Below are 21,731 nucleotides of genomic sequence, written 5' to 3' on the forward strand. Positions count from 1 at the left end.
AATGGTATATTTGTCATTTTAATCTTTATTCCATGTTTTTAATTAAAAATCTATAGTAATTGAACTTTTACCACTTTTACAATTTAGTCATTGTACCTTAAGTAGCCACTAATTCAACAAAATTACCTATCCAAAATTCAATTCACCCATACAATAACTTTGTAAATATTTAATGTTCGATTTACAAAATTGAGGTCTCAAAATTAAATTTTTTGACACCACTGAATTTAGGGTTGTTACAACATATTCCTTTATGAAAAGTCAATTACTATCAAATAGTAATCAAGTCATTCATCAAAAAGAAAAATGACCCGTGGCCACGTATATTTTCATCTATCATGTAATGGCAATGAGAGGATATCATTTACCCATTTCTTGGGTTATGAATTCCAGTATTGTGAATGATGCTACATATTGTAGAAGTCGTATACCCAACATACCAACTTTTGATTCTTTATATATTCGAACTCAGGCTTTTATTTATATCAAAGTATACGAGTCACACGTACATTGTCCATCATTCACTAAGGATTAAGGTATGTCACACTATGAACGTCACAAGTGAACAAATCTATTAACAGATTTAGGATCTATTCTACTTGGGTCATGTGTAATGTACTGTCAATCTAGTCAGTCATATCTATGTCTCTATCTTTTGGGAGTCATTTACTTTGATGCCCAAGATAAAACATCTCCCCAATTAGACTTGATAGACGACATATTAGTCTTTCAATTGATTTCTGATTCTCGATTAGACTAAGGACATGTTTAGATTCATCTACGAATATAAGTTGTTTTTTTTTGTATTAAGATCCTACTACATAATACTGCTTAGTATTAGTTAAATATTAGACAATTGGCAAGCTAATATTTGCTTCTATTTTATTTTGCGTGCAAAAACCATTGAGGACAATATACAAAAGGAATTAATGTAATTCATGAGTAATTTTATTAAACCAACATGTTCAAAAAAATTACAAGTATACAAAAAAATATACTATACTTAGGGCACCCGATTCAAAAGATAATACTTCAAGCCGATTTTACCCTAGACACACCCCATGATAAGTATTATAATGCAGGACTTCACTAGGGAGATTTCCTTAAGAGGATAACTAGTCATATATGTTACTCGTTGAGATTGTCCCATGATGATTCATATGTAGTACATATTTATGATGGGTGTCTAGTTTCTGCTTATGCACTAAAGATTATTCTAGTTAAGTAACTTCCCACGAAGCTCTACTTAAGTTAGAATAGTGACCAAAAGTGAAACGATTATTAGTATGTGTGAATGTCTAATGAATTAAGTTCACGTATTAATTGGATGGAAATCCATGTTCTTACTAGTTGGTTAAGATTACCCTACAATAACTTAATTTAGTGAGTGTATGAATTATCATTGTAATAGCTTACAAATGTTTTCAAGGTTTAATGCATGACACATGCATTATTTAAAAGCATATGTATGTTGCAAAATTTTGGAATATTTGCTTAAATACATGATAATTAAAGGATGGACATTTTATTTTTCAATTCAAAAATGACACCAACTCCCTCAATTAATATCCTAACTAAGAACAAACTGAATGGAAACAACTATAAAGATTGCAAAAAAAATCTCGATATTGTCCTAAGCTATGATAAACATAGGGTAAGAATTTGTTAGAAGGAATATAATAAGATAGCTCGTTACTATATACTAGCAAGTGTGACAAATACCTTACAAAAACAACTAGAGAGTTGTGATTCCACTAAAGCGATGATAGACAAAGTAAAGCACACGTTTGGAGGCCAAACTGTTTTGGTTTAATAGTCTAGGATAATTAATTTGATGGTTGCTCAGTAGAAACTCGACACTCTGATCAAAAGGTCATATGTGTTAAAGTATGCTCAAAGACCAATTATGAGATGGTTGTAATTACATACTCATTTTACCTCGTTATTAATATAAGCAATGCCATTGTTATTTCAATTTCTTTTTCTATGTATATAAATAAATTGATTAATAATAAAGTCTTGAGAATAATATGATTATTCTTAAAAGGTCCTTAGCCAATTGTTATTGTGGGCTTAGACTATAATGATGCATTAAGACTAATGTGTAGTTGATTGATGACAAAGTGTTGTCATTAACATAGGGATGTCAAAATCAATACATAAGTATGTGTTAGAGAACAACATACTAGCCTGACCCACCATGAATATGTTTCTTGGATTATTATGCAATAGTCACAAACATTACTCATAGTGATAACTATGTATATGATCTTCAGACTTGAGATCATCATTGTCTCGACATCGTGGGTTATATATTTTGATACAGTCAAATGTATACCGTAACAGGTTATACAATAAATATTGATGTTGGGTATACCACAGTCCATGTAATGAGATATGATTGATCATCTCCTATATAATGGGAGTAATATATTAGGTCACTTGATAAAGTGAGACTAGAAATGTATGACCATACTCAAATAAATTGATATGAGATATCACACTTATTTGTTTATTGTAGTCTATTCAGAATATCAAGAAATATGAGGTTGGACTATATAAGTGTGACTATATCGTGACTTGTGTCCAATCTAGGTATAAATGATAAAATGATATGACATATGAAAATGTTTATCATAAAAAGGTTATGTTGAATCACGACTTCTTATAACTTGGATAACAATGATGCATTGTAAATAATGGTTAACTTTATATTAAACAATCCACTAACGAAAGCTGCCCATTTTTATTGAGGTTTAAATGCGTGGAAAATATAAACTATGAAAATTATAATTGTAAATAGTAATTAACTTTATATTAAACAATCCACTAATGAAAGGTTCCATTTTTATTAAGGTTTAAATGCGTTGAAATATTTTTGTTTTTTTAAAATTTAAAATTTAGTTTCTATACTTTAATTTTTGAGATTTTGAGTTATTGTAATTTTTTATTTAAAATTATTGATCTCTTCATGTAATTTTGTTATTAAATTTAACTGCGTCAAAGATAAAATAAAATTTAACTCTCAATATTTATATTTTTTGTCAATTTGATCCTTACCCTTTAAAAGTACATAAAAAGTTGTAAAAATATTTTTTATATTTTAAATAAAAACAAAAAAATTATAATTTTTAAAAAAATAAAAAATTTATGAAAAATAAAAACTGTTTAAAAATAAAAGAAAAATTAAAATATAAAAATCCAAAATTCAATGTTATCTAAATTGGATCGGACTGGCCAATCAGATCGGTTGGACCAAGAACCAATTGGGGTATCGGTCTAGAAAGGTAAAAATTGGTTGACTCGTGTATCAATATGGATTGATTGAACCAAGCTAAAAAATTGATTGAACTAGTAGTTGAACTGATTTTGAATTAGTTTGACCAATTGGTTCCCAAAATGACTAGTTTGGTTGGTTCAAAGCAAAAAAGTTATTAAAAAAAATATATTAAAAACTGTTTGAGCTGGTTTTTTTTAGCTCGATTCAACCAACTGGTACGAGTTCATGGGTCAATCGATTTTTTTACTTCTCATAGGACCAATAGCCTAACCGATTCCTGATCTAATCGATCTTAATTTAGATAATATTGAATATTGAATTTTTTTATATTTTTAAATAAAATATTTTTATTTTTTATTTTTAAATATTTTTGTGTTTTTTCCATATATTTGATTTTTTTAAAATATAATTTTTTTTATTTTATGTTTTTTTAAAATATATATAAAAAATAAATTTTAAATTAAAAAAAGCTTTACATACTTTTAAAGTGCATGGACCAACTTGACAAAACATATAAATATTGAGGGCTAAAAAAGTTTAAAATTTTAAAAAACCTGTTGACCCATAATCTAGTACGAACTTGTTGAGTTGAGCTAAAAAGCCATTGAACTGATAATTGAACTGATTTTTATAATTTTTTTAATAATTTTATTTTAATAATTTATTTACTTTGAATCTGTGAGATCGGTCATTTTGAGAACAAATTGGTTAGACTAGTTAGAAATATGTTCAACTGTCGGTTCAACCGATTTTTTTGGCTCGATGTAACTAGTCTTTATCAATTTACTAGTCAACCGATTTTTTACCTCTCACTCAACCAATACCCAATTGGTTTCCAGTCCAACCAGCCCGACTGGCCAGTCTGGTATAGATAACATTAAATTATGAATTTTTTTATATTTTTAAAATAATTTTTGTTTTTTCAATTTTGAAGAGTTTTAAAACAATTTTTTTTTAAATTAAATTTTTTTTTAAAAATAAAATTTTAAGTTTTTATTTAAAATATGCAAAAAAGTTAATTTTTAAAATCTTTTAGAATTGTTAATGTGTTTTCAAAGGATAAAAATTAAATTATCAAAAAAATTATAAAGCTAAAAATATTATTTTACCTTTTGCATCATTAAGTTTAACTGCAAAAGAATTTCTGTGTGATTGTGGGGTCCAGTTGGAAACAGAAGGACAAAGTAAACAGACAATCATCTCCAACCGTTGGATCTGATCTTATGAAATTTTTTCTTTTTAAGATGCTTACCTCTTTCTTTTAATCAAACTTCTAATTTACTACCAATTCAATCTTTTTCGCGCTACCTAACAAAAAGGGGAGAATTCTGAAATTACTATACATTATCTCTCGTTGATTTTCCTTTTCCTTTTTTAACACCGAGGATGAAATATAGTATCAGTAAATATTGAATAATAATGAATTTACTGAGGATAAAATGGTCCTTTCATGGTTTTGAAACGGCTACTTTTTCTTTTTTCCCAATAACTTTACTTGAGATCATAAAGAATCTTACCACTTTTTGGAAATTTGAATCCACTTACCAGAAAGACCTTAGGTGTGGGTTGTAATGTAGACTTGTGTTTTTTCTTAGCTTCACTCTCTGCTTTGCTTCCATTGAGGTTAAGTAGCTTAAAGTAGCCGCCCTTCTGTTTCTCACTCTATAATGCAGTTTTTCTTTCTAATTTTCTCCTCATATTACCTTTACTGTTCCAGTGTTTAACCTTTTCCTATTTATGCAGATGGTTTAGTAGCTTAAAATCTTCTTTCTAGTGATCTGGTACTTCACTTTCTTTTCCCAGCTACTTTATTTTACTTTGCCTGATCTGTTAATTTTTACTTGGCGTTACTGTAGTTTCTTTGCTCTCACCCGTCTTTTTCTTCTCTTTCGAATGCTAGATTTACTTGCTTTTGCTTTCTTGGCTTCTGAATTTTTTGTTTTGTTTTGTTTGTTTAAGTTGAGCTAGGGGTTAAATTTTGGTTCTGATGTTGTACTTATATGTTTCTAAAAGGATGTTTTTTTATGTCGCAGGGAAGTGAGTGTTTTCCTTTTTACTCTGTTGAGATTTTGAGTGGAAGACGAGGGCAAAAATGTCCTCTAGCAGGGGGTCAGATCAGTCACAGCTGATGAGGCGGATCACCCGAACGCAGACTGCTGGTAATCTAGGAGAGACCGCTTTTGACAGTGAGGTGGTGCCATCTTCTCTTAGCGAGATTGCACCCATTCTCCGTGTTGCCAATGAGGTCGAATCAAGCAACCCAAGGGTGGCTTACCTCTGTAAGTTTTTTATTTAGTTTGCTTTCATATATGATTTTGGTTTTTGTGTGATTTTTACTTAATGCTGTTACTTGCAGTATTATTTTAATGTCAGTTTCTAGCTGTTAGTATGAGCTAGGTTTATTCTGGAGCAGTTTTGAATAACAATAAATCTAACCAGCTTTGTTAACCCTTATTGTGCTGCTGGATATACATTCGGTGTTTTTTGCACATACCTGTGAAGATATACATAATGTCTTGTCTCTTGACATGTTGGTGCATGCTGTTTTCTACTTCACTGAGTTAATTATTTTTGTAGTACTTTTGCTTTTAGTTGCATCACTTTCTTGTTAAGATACTTACTCTGGTTAGGAATATATACCTAGCTAGCTTTTGGTTGTTTTGTTTAAAAATGGATTTTTTGGACCTATTGTTTGTTATATTAGGAGTATCTAAAAAAATATAAAAATGTGATCTGTTATTTCGCCCAAATGGTCAAGAAATAATACTTTTTCCCGTCCTCAAGATCTTAAAATCATACTTTTTTAGAGTGTCGGTAATTTAGTGGATGTTTGACATCACTACATAGTTTTGCTTTGGGGCTGATATATAAAATTCCTTATTTTATGTTTGTAACATACTTTTTACATCTATAAGCATGTTTATTTATATGTCTATTTTCAGTAATAAGCATCTTGGAATAGCTTATTTCTTTTCATTCTTGCTCTAATCTGCTTCTTACTTCATGGTTACGAGCTGTGTGATTCTGTTATATTGTCTGCAGTTTTAAGTAGAATTTATGGTATTCTTTGTAGGCCGATTCTATGCATTTGAGAAAGCTCACAGGTTGGATCCCACTTCTAGTGGACGTGGTGTTCGCCAATTTAAAACAGCACTCCTTCAGCGTCTTGAAAGAGTGAGTATAGTTGTGTTTTCATCTAAAGATTTTTCTTAGCATATATTTGAAGGGCCTTTGAAATGTAGAAATGTTTTTGCAATTTGGGTAGATTAGTGTGACAATAATGGTGTGCTTTATAAGCATTGGGGTTAATTATCTGTGGGCAAATAATGAATCATCTGTTCACTTTACTTCTATCACACCGTCAAAAAATTGTATTTTGTTAAACATGTTCTTGGAGTAAGAGTTATCATACAGAAATTATAATGCTTTATACAAGGGAGGGAGAACATAGACTGTTTTATAATAAATTTTGTTGTTGTTGTTAGAATTGTTCTTTAGAACTTTGGGATCACTTGAAAGTCGGTTCCAGGCTTTTGGCTTCTTTCGTATGAATGTGATTTACCATTCCTGCAGTTTGTTTCTGTTTTTTGGGAAATCTAGGCACGCCAGAAGGTTTTTCACAAATTGGCTAATTGAGAATGAGCTTATCTGCTTGTTCAATTTCACTTGTATTAGAATTCCTCTGAGGCTCTATGTTAAACTAGCTCTAAATTACTGTCTCTCTTCTTCCTTTCTCTCATGCAAGGGACGCATCTGTTGTAAGCTTGTTTGTCCTTTTTGCTATATGAATTTTTGTGCTTATCTCTTTTTATGGAAACTTATGTTAGCTCATACATAACTTTGCATTAGATGCTTTGTGCTGATAAGCCCAAGGGTGATTATATTCCAACAGTGATTTGTGACGTGAGGCTTAGTTGTGACAATAGACATTTATTGTTCATGAATCATGACAAATTGCTTATATTTCCCTGGAACATAGAAAAGGACATGCAATATTTGTTTAAAAATCATCATGAGCTGGAATTTTCAAATTAATTTGTCTGATACTTAATGGCTTTAGCAAAGCATATTATTTTGTTTGATCTTATGTAGTTCTTAGAAGTTTCCAGATTAGACTATCAAAGCATCCTTGCATGTTTTCATTTGTACATGTTTATACTTCTAGTTTCACATCCCTTTTTTGCTATTGTTCTCATGAGGAGATATGATCTTGTTATTACAGGAGAACGATCCAACTCTACAGGGAAGGGTTAAGAAAAGTGATGCTCGTGAAATGCAAAGTTTTTATCAACACTATTACAAAAAATACATCCAGGCCTTGACAAATGCTGCTGATAAGGCTGATCGGTAAGTCATCAGATTACATGGTGATATTTTTAATATTCAAGTTATTTGGATGAGTTTTTGTGGAAATTTTATTCGAAGTTTTTCATTTGATGGTAAATTTTTTGTTCCTTTGTAGGGCACAACTCACTAAAGCATACCAGACTGCGAATGTTCTTTTTGAGGTTTTAAAGGCTGTCAATTTGACACAATCTATTGAAGTGGACCGTGAGGTACTCTTTTAGATTTCTTGACTTGTTATCATTTTTTGATGGTGTCTTGTTTGATGTAGATATCTTTCACTAGCTAAGATTAATTTGCTAGAAAATTATGAACTACTAATTTCAAAATTCTATATGTGAAGGAGGTTATAATTATTAGGGTTTATGCAGATTTTGGAAGCTCAAGATAAAGTTGCAGAACAAACACAAATTTTGGTTCCCTACAACATCCTTCCTCTTGATCCTGATAGTGCAAACCAGGCTATTATGCAATACCCTGAGGTATGTTTTGAATTTGTATTTTTGAACTAAAAATTTACTTCTCCCTTTTCTCATATTGTTATTTACCAAATTGCAGATCCAAGCAGCTGTTTATGCTCTTCGTAACACAAGGGGTCTTCCATGGCCCAATGATCACAAGAGAAAGAAAGATGAAGACATTCTAGATTGGCTTCAAGAAATGTTTGGGTTTCAGGTGAAAAACGAACTAACTAGAGTAAATTAACAATAGAATATTGTTTAAGAGTCGGTTTAATATGTTTTTTGGACCTATACTCATATCTCAGTTGTGATTTCTTCAGAAAGATAACGTGGCAAATCAAAGGGAACATCTGATCTTATTGCTTGCCAATGTCCACATAAGACGATTTCCGAAGCCTGATCAACAACCCAAGGTGTGTTTGTTAAGTGGATAACTTTGTTTTCTTTTTCTTAATGAGCATGAACTTTCTATAACATATTAGAACGGTGATGGTTATGTTTATCCTCTTTTTTTCTTACATATTGCCAATTTTAGCGTTGAATTTTTATCCAAAATATGGCTCTCTCTCTCTAATATATTTGATATTTTGGTTTTGACATTTTATTTGGTTAAATATACTGGTGTGGTGAAAAATTGACCTATATTAACCGATATTTGAAAGTTTTCAAGAGAGCACTTAATAAAACTACTATATATTTTATTAACTAAAGAATTGAATTTAAATAGAGAAAAGAGTCATAACCTAATTGAGAAAATAATTCCCTTATTGTAATAAACTACTAAAAGATAAGGGAAAGTAATTTTCTTATTCGAATAAACTACTAAAAGATAAAATAAAATAATCTTAGAATATCTCAAATGATTTATTCTAAGATTTATTCCAAGATTTATCTACCTAAACACCCTTCCTGAAGTTGGGGCATATATATAAATCATGCCTAACTTGCTTACAAGAAAATCAAATTTAAAGAAGCCTTTGGTGAGTATGTCAGCAATCTGTTGTTTTGAAAAAACAAATGGCATGCACACTTGGCCTTCTTCAATCTTCTCCTTGATAAAGTGTCTATTAATCTCTACATGTTTAGTTTTGTCCTGCTGGACTGGGTTGTGACTTGTGAGCAATACTAATGGCAGCTTTGCTATCATAGTACAACTTCATTGGTGAAATTATTGGTTTTGTGCTCTTCCATAATTCTTTTTAACAACTTCATTTCACAAATTCCTTGAGCCATTGATCTAAACTCAGCCTCTACACTACTTCTTGCTACAACACTTTGTTTTTTGCTTCGCCAAGTCATAAGGCTTCCCTAAGCAAATGTACAGTATCCTGGTGTAGATCTTCTATCTGTTATTGAGCCTGCTCAGTCTGCATCTGTATAAGCTTCAATTCCTCTTTGTTCGGATTTCTTGAAGAATAAGCTCTTTCCTGGTGAACTCTTCAAGTAACTCAGAATCCGAAACACTGCTTCTTCATGTTACTCCATTAGGGAGTGCATAAATTGACTCACTAAGCACACTGCAAAAGCTATGTCTGGCCTTGTATGTGATAAGTAAATTAACTTACCAAATAATCTTTGGTACTGCCTTTTATCAATTGGTGTGTTAGTTGGGCGGCAACCACTCATCCCAGTCTCTTTTAAAAGATCAATCACATATTTTTTCTAAAAGACCACAAGACCCTTCTTTGATTTGAGCAATTTCCATTCTAAGAAAGTATTTCATTGGACCCAAGTCTTTGATCTCAAACGCCAATGCAAGATGCTCCTTGAGACATCTTATTTCTTCCACATCATCTCCTATAAGAATGATATCATCGACATAAACTATAATAACTGCTGTTCTTTAACATTATGTGATCAGCTTGCCTTTGTGAGTAACCTTATTTTTTAACAACTTGAGTGAATTGTTCAAACCAAGCTCGAGGAGACTGCTTTAGACCATACAAAGATTTCCTGAACTTACATATTCGAGTTTCAACTTTTTTTGCAAAACCTGGAGGAGGATCCATGTAAACTTCTTCAAGTTTCCCATTTAGGAAAGCATTCTTCACATCTAGCTATTGTAAAGACCAATCAAGATTAACAACAATTGATAAAAGAACTTTAACAGAATTTAATTTGGCTACTGGAGTAAATATTTCAAGATAATCTATCATGTATGTTTGAGTGTACCCTTTAGCCACCAGCTGAGCTTTGTATCTATCTAAAGATCCATCTTGTTTGAATTTGGTTTTGAACACCTATTTACAGCCCACTAATTTTTTCCTTACAGGTAATTCCTCTGTTTCCTATGTACCTGTTTTTTCAAGAGTACGCATCTTCTATAAAATAGTCTCCTTCCACTCAGGAACCTGTAAAGCATCTTTCACATTTTTAGGTATTTTCACAGTATTGAGACACGAAACAAAGGCTGAGAATGTCGAAGACAAGGCTTTGTAGGACACAAAATTAGACATGGGATATTTGGCAACATTTCTAACACTTTTTCTTTTAGCAATTGGAATATCTAAATCAGAATATTCATTGGTTGGAATATGAGCTTTACCTGGACTTTTGACTAGATCTTGCGGTCGAATTCTTGATGATGAATTTGATGGATTCTACTTTTTTGATTTCGGTTTCTTCTTGAGTAAACAATTAACTTGTGACAGCCCAAAGTTGACCCTAGTCGGGAAGTGGTTTCGGGACCGCTAAACCGAGTCACCGAAATGTTTGAATGTGATACTTATTGTGTAGAATATGTAATTATGAATGTGTGAAAATTTCAAGCTTCAATTTGGTTGATTTCATGTGAATTTAGTCAATAGGACTTATGTGAGAAAATTCTAAAATGTGATAGGTCAATGTGTGAGGACCTACTAGTGCATGTGGACAAAGGGGGGACTTGCATGTCAAATTCCCCCCCCTAATGAGTAGTGGCCGGCCATGACAAGGAAGGATGGGCAAAACATGTCATGAAACATGTTTTGTTAGTGGAAGAATAAAATAAGGAGTATGGGTAATAAAGAAATGGAAAACAAAAGAAAAAAAAAATGTGTGTGTGGTGTTTGTCCCCCCATTGCCGTGAGCTAAACAAGAGAAAGGGGGGGGATTTTGTTCATCCTTTTCTCATCTTCATGCTTGCCAAAAACTAGAAAGAAAAACAAAGAAAAATTTTCTCATCCTTTGGTTCATCCTTGGCCAAAAATCTTAAGGAGGAAAGAAGAAGAAAGGTGAAGAGATTCGGCCATGCATGTAGCTAGGCTAAGGTATGTTTGATGATGTTCCATGAGAGGCATGCATGTTTTAGTTGTTAGCTTGAGTTCTACCTAACCCATGGTCTAAATCTTGCTATGTGATGGAAATGGCACTTGACCATGGATGAATCATTCTTGGTTGATGTTTGATGTTGTGGTGATGAGGCATGAGGATGAGTTAAGATTCGGCCTAGGTGGAGGTTGTGTTAATGCCATTGCATGCAAAATATGAAGCTTGTTAATGATGCATGTGATGATGGCTTGATGATTCTTGAACCTCCTTTTTAGCATTTTTTGTTGTGTGAGCACATATGTGCATTGGTTGCTAAATGGAGAAGAATCGGCTAGCAAGATGTGTGCTAAGGCCGAATGTAACTTTGCATGTTAATGAGCAATGCATGTGTTAAATTAATGAAAAGGGGGAGGATGCTTTACTAGTGTGTACATGTGTGTATTAAGTGTTGAAATCGACCCCAAAAATGGACATGCATATTCGGTCAAGGGCAAGAAATTAGCTAATATGTGGTGTTGATGCATGATTTTTGCATGTATGAGACTTTAATGTCTAATGTATGAATATGGGCTAAGTGCCTTGTGTTCATCTTTTGATGCCTAAATGATGAAATCAATTTATTTGTTTGATTAAGCTCAAGAGCAAAGGGGAAATAAATCCGATAAAGGGAAGGAAAAAGTGGTCGAATAGTTAGCGGGATCGTTCGACAACACCCGAGGTAAGTTCTTGAGTAAGAGAGCTTAAATTTCGATGTGATTAAATCATGCTCTATGTGTGGCTATTGAGCCGAATGTACAAGGACAATATGTGCCTTGTGTTTGAGTTTCTTAAACGAAAATGAAATATGAATGTGCCATGAATTATTGTTAGATGTGCATGATTAATTGAATGCTGTCCGGGCTAAGTCCCGAAGGCTTTGTGCTAAGTGAATATATCCGGACTAAGATCCGAAGGCCTTTGTGCGAGATACTAAATCCGGGTTAAGTCCCGAAGGCATTCGTGCGAGTTGTTAAATCCGGGTTAAGTCCCGAAGGCATTCGTGCGAGTTGTTAAATCCGGGTTAAGTCCCGAAGGCATTCGTGCGAGTTGTTAAATCCGGGTTAAGTCCCGAAGGCATTGTGTGAGTTACTAAAACCGGGCTATGTCCCGAAGGCATTTGAACGAGGAGCTATATCCGGTTAAATCCCGAAGGTACGTGATTTGGTAATGAATGAGCTTGCTGTAAAATTTCAGCGAATACTCGAAAAACATCCCAATATGGGGATATGTTACGTATGTGTTAAATATTAATCGAGCCCTTACAAATAAATGTTCGCTCAGTTGATAAACGAGCTACCGGCCTTCGGCCAAGTTAGTTTATTGTGTATGTACATAAGGGTTGTTAATGTTGTGAAGCAAGTTTGATATCGGTAAATTGCGTATTATGAAATATTCCGTTTAGCTAAATGTGTGCTATTATTTGTGCATGCTGGAATTCCTTGCTCAAACTTACTAAGCATAAATTGCTTACTCGTTACATTGCTCCTCTGTTTTATAGATTTTTGGTTCTCCAGCTATCGGACTCGGGATCTTGAAGTCGAAGTCGCCCACACTATCAAAGGCTCTTTTGGGTACTATTTTGGTTGAATTTTGATATGGCATGTATAGGACTACCCATCGTTGTCTTTCGAGTACTTTATGAAATGTATAAGTGTACAGCCATGCGAAAATGGCTTGTAGAAGTGGAGTATGGCATTAGACCATGCGTATTTATGAATGTATAGATGGTTTCATGATGTAACTATAGTTGGAATGGAAGTGTTGAGCAAATGACCAGCCACTAGAATGGCTAAGTATGATCATATGTGGGCTTATGTATGACAAGGCCCTAGTTGGTCCATGAAACCCCAAATTAGGTAAGGTTTACTTTGAAAACAGAAGCTGATAGCAGCAGTGGTGTGGATTGGAAAAATCACAAGAATTCGTAGGAGTGGAATTAAATAGTGAATAAATTATGTAATCGAACCTTGATGAATCTACTTTCATATGGAAGTAACGAAACAATCATAGGAACAGTACAGTAAGAGATATTCGGGTTCTTGTGGAACAGGGCCAGAACAGTTTCTGGATTCCCTGTTCCGACTTTGGAAATTCACTATAAATTGACCAGAGATAATTAGGGGTCATACCATATATGTATGGATTCCTCTCTGAGTCTAGTTTCCATAGAAACAAACGGCATCAGTATTGAAGCTCTGTGCAGAGAGATATCCAAGTTGTAATGGGAAAAGGTCAGTGTAGTCGACCCCTGTAACATGGGAGACTTTGACTAATAAACTGTACTAATTGGCCCGACCAAAAATTCTAGAAAAAAATACATAGGTGGGGACATGAGTCTAGTTTCAGGGAAAAATCACAAAACTGATTTTTGAGTTGTGAAACTCAAGATATGATTTTTGAAGCGACTAGTACTCAGACTGGGCAGTGTCTGAAAAAAAAAAAAAAAATTTTTCAAAGTTTGTTAACATCTCGTGTCCGACTCCGGTGTCGGTCTCGGGTTCGGGGTGTTACATTTTATTGGTATCAGAGCTACGGTTTAGTCGATTCTAGGACTACCGTAATGTGTTGGGTCTAGCTATACATGCCATTTTATGTGATTACTTGATAGTGTGGTGACTTCTGACAATTGTAAATGTGTTTATAGTAATGGATCCCGATCGTGACCGAGAGGTAGCTGATGATCTTGAGAGTGTAGGGCCTGCTCCCGCGCAAGGGGCAGTGCCGGTAGACTCTCAACCTAATGCTAGTAATCCGAATGATGAAGCTAGACAAGCATTTTATAGCGTGATGAATGATTGGTTCAACCAATACATTCGAACTAATATGGCTGTTCCACAACCTCCATTCCCGACAAATACTACCCCCGCACCTACAATACCACCGGTAACTGACCAAATAAGGTCAAATAAGCCCCCAGTTGACAGAATCCGAAAACATGGGGCTACTGAATTTAAGGCTATGGATAGCGATGATGCCGAGCAAGCTGAATTTTGGCTGGACAACACTATCCGGGTACTCGATGAGCTATCTTGTACACCCGATGAATGTCTAAAGTGTGCTATCTCCTTGCTACGTGATTCTGCCTACTATTGGTGGAGTACTCTGACTTCTATTGTGCCCCGAGAGCAAGTAACTTGGGAGTTTTTCCAAACTGAGTTTCGGAAAAAGTATATCAGTCAGAGATTTGTTGATCAAAAACGGAAGGAATTTCTTGAGCTTAAGCAAGGCTCCATGTCGGTTACTGATTACGAGCGAAAATTTGTTAGACTTAGCAAATACGCTCGGGAATGTGTTTCGTCCGAAGCTATTATGTGTAAACGCTTCGAGGATGGGCTGAATGAAGATATAAAAGTGTTCGTTGGTGTTCTTGAAATACGAGAGTTCATGGTACTTGTTGAACGAGCTTGTAAAGCCGAAGAGCTTAGAAAAGAAAAGCAAAGAGTTGATGAGGGAACTGGAGAGTTTCGTAAAAGATCCTCGGGAAGGTCTCTTCAACAGACATCGAAGAGATTTCGAGATGATACGGGCCAGTTTAGAGGCACTTCGGGCCTTTTTAGACGAGATCGTGATCGACCCCCTGTGGGTACACGAGGCACTTCGGTCGCCAGTGTTGGGAATGAACGTCGAGACATGACGAAATGCCGATATTGCGGTAAATGGCATTCGGGGAGTTGTAGATTTCCTGACCGCTCCTGTTACAAATGCGGATCAGTGGACCACTTCATTAAAGATTGCCCGAGGTTGTCGGGACAGAATGCAAATCAGAGTGGGAGACCGGGTGCTACCACTGCTCGAGGTAGACCATCTGGAAATATGGGCAATGCTGGTGGTGGTCAGAGAGGATCTAGAGATGATATAACCAGATCCGAAGCCCGTGCGCCTGCTAGAGCTTATGCTATACGTGCCCGCGAGGATGCTTCTTTGCCTGATGTTATTACCGGTACATTCACCCTCTTTGATACTAATGTAATTGCTTTGATTGACCCCGGTTCTACCCATTCTTACATATGTGAAACCTTAGCATCCAGTAAGACTTTACCTATTGAGTCTACTGAGTTTGTAATTCGGGTGTCAAATCCCTTGGGTCGTTACGTGCTTGTCGACAAAGTGTGTAAGAAATGTCCCCTGGAAAATTCGAGGTTCCTGTTTTCCAGCGGACTTGATGCTTTTGCCGTTTGATGAATTTGATGTTATCCTTGGGTTGGATTGGTTGACCGCGCATGATGCGATTGTGAATTGCAAGAGCAAGACTATTGATTTGAGGTGCGCAAATAACGAAGTAGTCCGAATTGAGTCTGCGGACTTGGAGGGGATGCCAGCTGTAATATCAGCAATGTTGGCACAGAAATATGTAAGAAAATGGTGCGAAGCATACCTTGCATATGTGCTTGTTGACAAAGAATTAGAAAAGAAACCCGAATCTGTGCCGGTGGTTTGTGAATACCCGGATGTTTTTCCGGAAGAATTACCGGGTTTACCACATGTTCGGGAGGTAGAGTTTGGTATTGAGCTTGTACCTGGGACTACGCCGATTTCGATAGCTCCGTATCGTATGGCACCAACCGAGTTAAAGGAGTTGAAAGCTCAGTTGCAAGAACTGACGGAGAGAGGTTTCGCTCGACCAAGTTTCTCACCTTGGGGTGCACCAGTATTGTTCGTGAAAAAGAAGGACGGAACCATGAGGTTGTGCATTGACTATCGTCAGCTGAATAAAGTGACGATAAAGAACAAATATCCGTTGCCGCGCATCGATGATTTGTTCGACCAACTGAAGGGAGCCTCAGTGTTCTCAAAAATAGATTTGAGATCGGGCTATTATCAGTTGCGAATTCAAGATCCAGATATTCCCAAAACTGCCTTCAGAACGAGATATGGTCACTACGAATTCTTAGTGATGCCGTTTGGGCTCACTAATGCCCCTGCGGTATTTATGGATTTGATGAATCGGATCTTCAGACCGTATTCGGATCAGTTCGTAGTTGTGTTCATTGATGACATTTTGGTCTATTCAAGAGATGAGACCGAACATGCTGAGCATCTGAGGCTAGTGCTGCAAATTTTGCGGGATAAGCAGTTATATGCTAAGTTCAGTAAGTGTGAGCTCTGGTTAAGAGAGGTTAGCTACTTGGGTCATGTGGTATCCGCGTCGGGTATTCGAATTGACCCGAACAAAATTTCAGCCATACTGGACTGGAAACCTCCGAGAAATGTTACTGAAGTTCGGAGCTTTTTGGGGCTCGCCGGTTATTACCGACGATTTGTGAAAGGTTTCTCGATGATAGCCACACCAATGACGAAGCTACTTCAAAAGGATGTTAAGTTCGAGTGGACGGAGAAATGTCAGAAAAGTTTCAACCAACTGAAAACTCATTTGACTGAAGCTCCAATTTTGGTGCAACCCGAATCAGGTAAAGAGTTTGTCATTTATAGTGACGCATCCCTACTTGGGTTGGGTTGCGTATTGATGCAAGAAGGTCGAGTCGTGGCCTATGCGTCGAGACAATTGAAGCCACACGAGAGGAATTATCCGACCCATGATCTCGAACTAGCTGCCATCGTGTTTGCTTTAAAAATATGGCGACATTATCTGTTTGGTGAGAAGTGCCATGTATTTTCGGATCACAAAAGTCTCAAATATTTGATGACTCAACGAGACTTGAATCTGCGACAAAGACGTTGGCTTGAGTTGTTGAAAGATTACGAGCTTGTCATTGATTACCACCCGGGAAAGGCTAACGTGGTTGCGGACGCCTTAAGCCGGAAGTCATTGTTTGCTTTACGAGCGATGAACGTGCATTTGTCTGTTCTACCAGACAGTGTATTAGTAGCTGAATTAAAAGCTAAACCATTATTGACTCACCAAATTCGTGAAGCTCAGAAAGTCGATGATGAATTGGTTGCAAAACGGGCTAAGTGTTTTCCGAACGAGGAATCGGAGTTTCAAATTGATGATGATGATTGTTTGAGGATCAGAAATCGTTTGTGTGTTCCAAGGAATTCGGAACTCATTTCGATGATTCTGAACGAAGCCCATTGTAGCCGAATGTCAATTCACCCGGGGAGTACGAAAATGTACAATGATTTGAAACGTCAATTTTGGTGGCATGGTATGAAACGGGACATCTCTGACTTTGTTTCGAGATGTTTAATATGTCAACAAGTGAAAGCGGAACATCAAGTGCTTTCAGGATTACTCCAGCCGATCATGATACCCGAGTGGAAATGGGATCGAGTCACAATGGACTTTGTGTCCGGACTGCCCTTGTCAGCAAGTAAGAGGGTTGCGATATGGGTTATTGTTGATAGACTGGCTAAGTCGGCTCATTTCATCCCCGTACGTACGGATTTTTCATTGGATAAACTAGCTGAATTGTACGTTTATCAAATTGTGAGATTACACGGGGTACCTGTTTTTATCGTGTCGGATAGAGATCCGAGATTCACCTCACGACTTTGGAAGAAATTGCAAGAAGCTCTGGGTACTAAGCTGCATTTTAGCACTGCTTTTCACCCCCAAACTGATGGTCAATCCGAGCGGATAATTCAGATACTTGAGGATATGTTGAGATGTTGCATCCTCGAGTTCAGTAGTTCATGGGAACGGTATTTACCTTTGATTGAATTCGCTTACAACAATAGTTTTCAATCAAGTATTAAGATGGCACCTTATGAGGCTTTGTACGGTCGTAAATGCCGTACACCATTGTTTTGGACCGAGCTCGGTGAAAGCAAAATTTTCGGAGTTGATTTGATTAAAGATGCTGAGCAGAAAGTAAAGGTAATCCGTGAAAGTCTGAAGGTAGCCACGGATCGTCAGAAGTCGTACGCAGATTTGAAACGAAAAGACATCGAGTATCAGGTGGGAGACAAAGTGTTCCTTAAGGTTTCACCTTGGAAAAAGATACTCAGGTTCGGCCGTAAGGGCAAGTTGAGCCCAAGATTCATTGGGCCGTACGAAATCTCCGAACGAGTTGGTCCGGTTGCGTATAGATTGATTTTACCCCCGGAGCTTGAAAAGATTCATGACGTCTTTCATGTTTCGATGCTTCGACGCTATCGATCTGATCCATCGCACATAATTAGCCCATCGGAGGTTGAAATTCAAGTCGACATGAGCTATGAAGAAGAACCGATGCGTATCCTAGCTCGTGAAGTGAAGGAGTTGCGAAACAAAAGAGTTCCGCTAGTAAAGGTGTTATGGCTCAAACTCGGGATCGAGGAAGCTACTTGGGAGACCGAGAGCTCGATGAAAGAACGATACCCAAACCTATTTACCGGTAAGATTTTCGGGGACGAAAATTTCTTAAGTGGGGGAGAGTTGTGACAGCCCAAAGTTGACCCTAGTCGGGAAGTGGTTTCGGGACCGCTAAACCGAGTCACCGAAATGTTTGAATGTGATACTTATTGTGTAGAATATGTAATTATGAATGTGTGAAAATTTCAAGCTTCAATTTGGTTGATTTCATGTGAATTTAGTCAATAGGACTTATGTGAGAAAATTCTAAAATGTGATAGGTCAATGTGTGAGGACCTACTAGTGCATGTGGACAAAGGGGGGACTTGCATGTCAAATTCCCCCCCTAATGAGTAGTGGCCGGCCATGACAAGGAAGGATGGGCAAACATGTCATGAAACATGTTTTGTTAGTGGAAGAATAAAATAAGGAGTATGGGTAATAAAGAAATGGAAAACAAAAGAAAAAAAAAATGTGTGTGTGGTGTTTGTCCCCCATTGCCGTGAGCTAAACAAGAGAAAGGGGGGGGATTTTGTTCATCCTTTTCTCATCTTCATGCTTGCCAAAAACTAGAAAGAAAAACAAAGAAAATTTCTCATCCTTTGGTTCATCCTTGGCCAAAAATCTTAAGGAGGAAAGAAGAAGAAAGGTGAAGAGATTCGGCCATGCATGTAGCTAGGCTAAGGTATGTTTGATGATGTTCCATGAGAGGCATGCATGTTTTAGTTGTTAGCTTGAGTTCTACCTAACCCATGGTCTAAATCTTGCTATGTGATGGAAATGGCACTTGACCATGGATGAATCATTCTTGGTTGATGTTTGATGTTGTGGTGATGAGGCATGAGGATGAGTTAAGATTCGGCCTAGGTGGAGGTTGTGTTAATGCCATTGCATGCAAATATGAAGCTTGTTAATGATGCATGTGATGATGGCTTGATGATTCTTGAACCTCCTTTTAGCATTTTTTGTTGTGTGAGCACATATGTGCATTGGTTGCTAAATGGAGAAGAATCGGCTAGCAAGATGTGTGCTAAGGCGAATGTAACTTTGCATGTTAATGAGCAATGCATGTGTTAAATTAATGAAAAGGGGGAGGATGCTTTACTAGTGTGTACATGTGTGTATTAAGTGTTGAAATCGACCCCAAAATGGACATGCATATTCGGTCAAGGGCAAGAAATTAGCTAATATGTGGTGTTGATGCATGATTTTTGCATGTATGAGACTTTAATGTCTAATGTATGAATATGGGCTAAGTGCCTTGTGTTCATCTTTTGATGCCTAAATGATGAAATCAATTTATTTGTTTGATTAAGCTCAAGAGCAAAGGGGAAATAAATCCGATAAAGGGAAGGAAAAAGTGGTCGAATAGTTAGCGGGATCGTTCGACAACACCCGAGGTAAGTTCTTGAGTAAGAGAGCTTAAATTTCGATGTGATTAAATCATGCTCTATGTGTGGCTATTGAGCCGAATGTACAAGGACAATATGTGCCTTGTGTTTGAGTTTCTTAAACGAAAATGAAATATGAATGTGCCATGAATTATTGTTAGATGTGCATGATTAATTGAATGCTGTCCGGGCTAAGTCCCGAAGGCTTTGTGCTAAGTGAATATATCCGGACTAAGATCCGAAGGCCTTTGTGCGAGATACTAAATCCGGGTTAAGTCCCGAAGGCATTCGTGCGAGTTGTTAAATCCGGGTTAAGTCCCGAAGGCATTCGTGCGAGTTGTTAAATCCGGGTTAAGTCCCGAAGGCATTCGTGCGAGTTGTTAAATCCGGGTTAAGTCCCGAAGGCATTGTGTGAGTTACTAAAACCGGGCTATGTCCCGAAGGCATTTGAACGAGGAGCTATATCCGGTTAAATCCCGAAGGTACGTGATTTGGTAATGAATGAGCTTGCTGTAAAATTTCAGCGAATACTCGAAAAACATCCAATATGGGGATATGTTACGTATGTGTTAAATATTAATCGAGCCCTTACAAATAAATGTTCGCTCAGTTGATAAACGAGCTACCGGCCTTCGGCCAAGTTAGTTTATTGTGTATGTACATAAGGGTTGTTAATGTTGTGAAGCAAGTTTGATATCGGTAATTGCGTATTATGAAATATTCCGTTAGCTAAATGTGTGCTATTATTTGTGCATGCTGGAATTCCTTGCTCAAACTACTAGCATAATTGCTTACTCGTTACATTGCTCCTTGTTTTATAGATTTTTGGTTCTCAGCTATCGGACTCGGATCTTGAAGTCGAAGTCGCCCACCTATCAAAGGCTCTTTTGGTACTATTTTGGTTGATTTTGATATGGCATGTATAGGACTACCATCGTTGTCTTTCGAGTACTTTATGAATGTATAAGTGTACAGCCATGCGAAAATGGCTTGTGAGTGGAGTATGGCATTAGACCTGCGTATTTATGAATGTATAGATGGTTTCATGATGTAACTTAGTTGGAATGGAAGTGTTGAGCAAATGACAGCCATGAATGGCTAAGTATGATCATATGTGGGCTTATGTATGACAGGCCCTAGTGGTCCATGAACCCAATTAGGTAAGGTTTACTTTGAACAGAAGCTGATAGCAGCAGTGGTGTGGATTGGAAAAATCACAAGAATTCGTAGGAGTGGAATTAAATAGTGAATAATTATGTAATCGAACCTTGATGAATCTACTTTCATATGGAAGTAACGAAACATCATAGGAACAGTACAGTAAGAGATATTCGGGTTCTTGTGGAACAGGGCCAGAACAGTTTCTGGATTCCCTGTTCCGACTTTTGGAAATTCACTATAAATTGACCAGGATAATTAGGGGTCATACCATATATGTATGGATTCCTCTCTGAGTCTAGTTTCCATAGAACAACGGCATCAGTATTGAAGCTCTGTGCAGAGAGATATCCAAGTTGTAATGGGAAAAGGTCAGTGTAGTCGACCCTGTAACATGGGGACTTTGACTATAAACTGTACTAATTGGCCCGACCAAAATTCTAGAAAAAAATACATAGGTGGGGACATGAGTCTAGTTCAGGGAAAATCACAAATGATTTTGAGTTGTGAACCAGATATGATTTTGAAGCGACTAGTACTCAGACTGGGCAGTGTCTGAAAAAAAAAAAAAATTT

General features: G+C 36.5%; 1 protein-coding gene across 3 annotated transcripts in view; it reads left to right on the forward strand.

The window, feature by feature from the left end:
• The first annotated feature begins 4,776 nt into the window (after window positions 1-4,776).
• The window catches only part of LOC107914370 (callose synthase 3), a 52,649-nt gene continuing 35,694 nt past the window's right edge, over window positions 4,777-21,731 (forward strand). Inside the window, exons 1-9 of one of the 3 annotated variants that reach the window (XM_041099892.1) lie at window positions 4,777-4,918; window positions 5,024-5,061; window positions 5,314-5,559; window positions 6,354-6,454; window positions 7,503-7,627; window positions 7,743-7,836; window positions 7,996-8,106; window positions 8,183-8,299; window positions 8,406-8,498. In XM_041099892.1, coding sequence (XP_040955826.1) covers window positions 5,373-5,559; window positions 6,354-6,454; window positions 7,503-7,627; window positions 7,743-7,836; window positions 7,996-8,106; window positions 8,183-8,299; window positions 8,406-8,498 — 828 coding nt within the window. In that variant the 5' untranslated portion in view covers window positions 4,777-4,918; window positions 5,024-5,061; window positions 5,314-5,372. Of the gene's footprint in view, window positions 4,919-5,023; window positions 5,133-5,313; window positions 5,560-6,353; window positions 6,455-7,502; window positions 7,628-7,742; window positions 7,837-7,995; window positions 8,107-8,182; window positions 8,300-8,405; window positions 8,499-21,731 lie in introns of those variants that run through there. The other 2 variants (XM_041099891.1, XM_041099893.1) reach the window with 2 other exon arrangements.

Source organism: Gossypium hirsutum, chromosome D08 (genome assembly GCF_007990345.1).
Source record: "Gossypium hirsutum isolate 1008001.06 chromosome D08, Gossypium_hirsutum_v2.1, whole genome shotgun sequence".
In the NCBI taxonomy this organism is placed as follows: domain Eukaryota; kingdom Viridiplantae; phylum Streptophyta; class Magnoliopsida; order Malvales; family Malvaceae; genus Gossypium; species Gossypium hirsutum.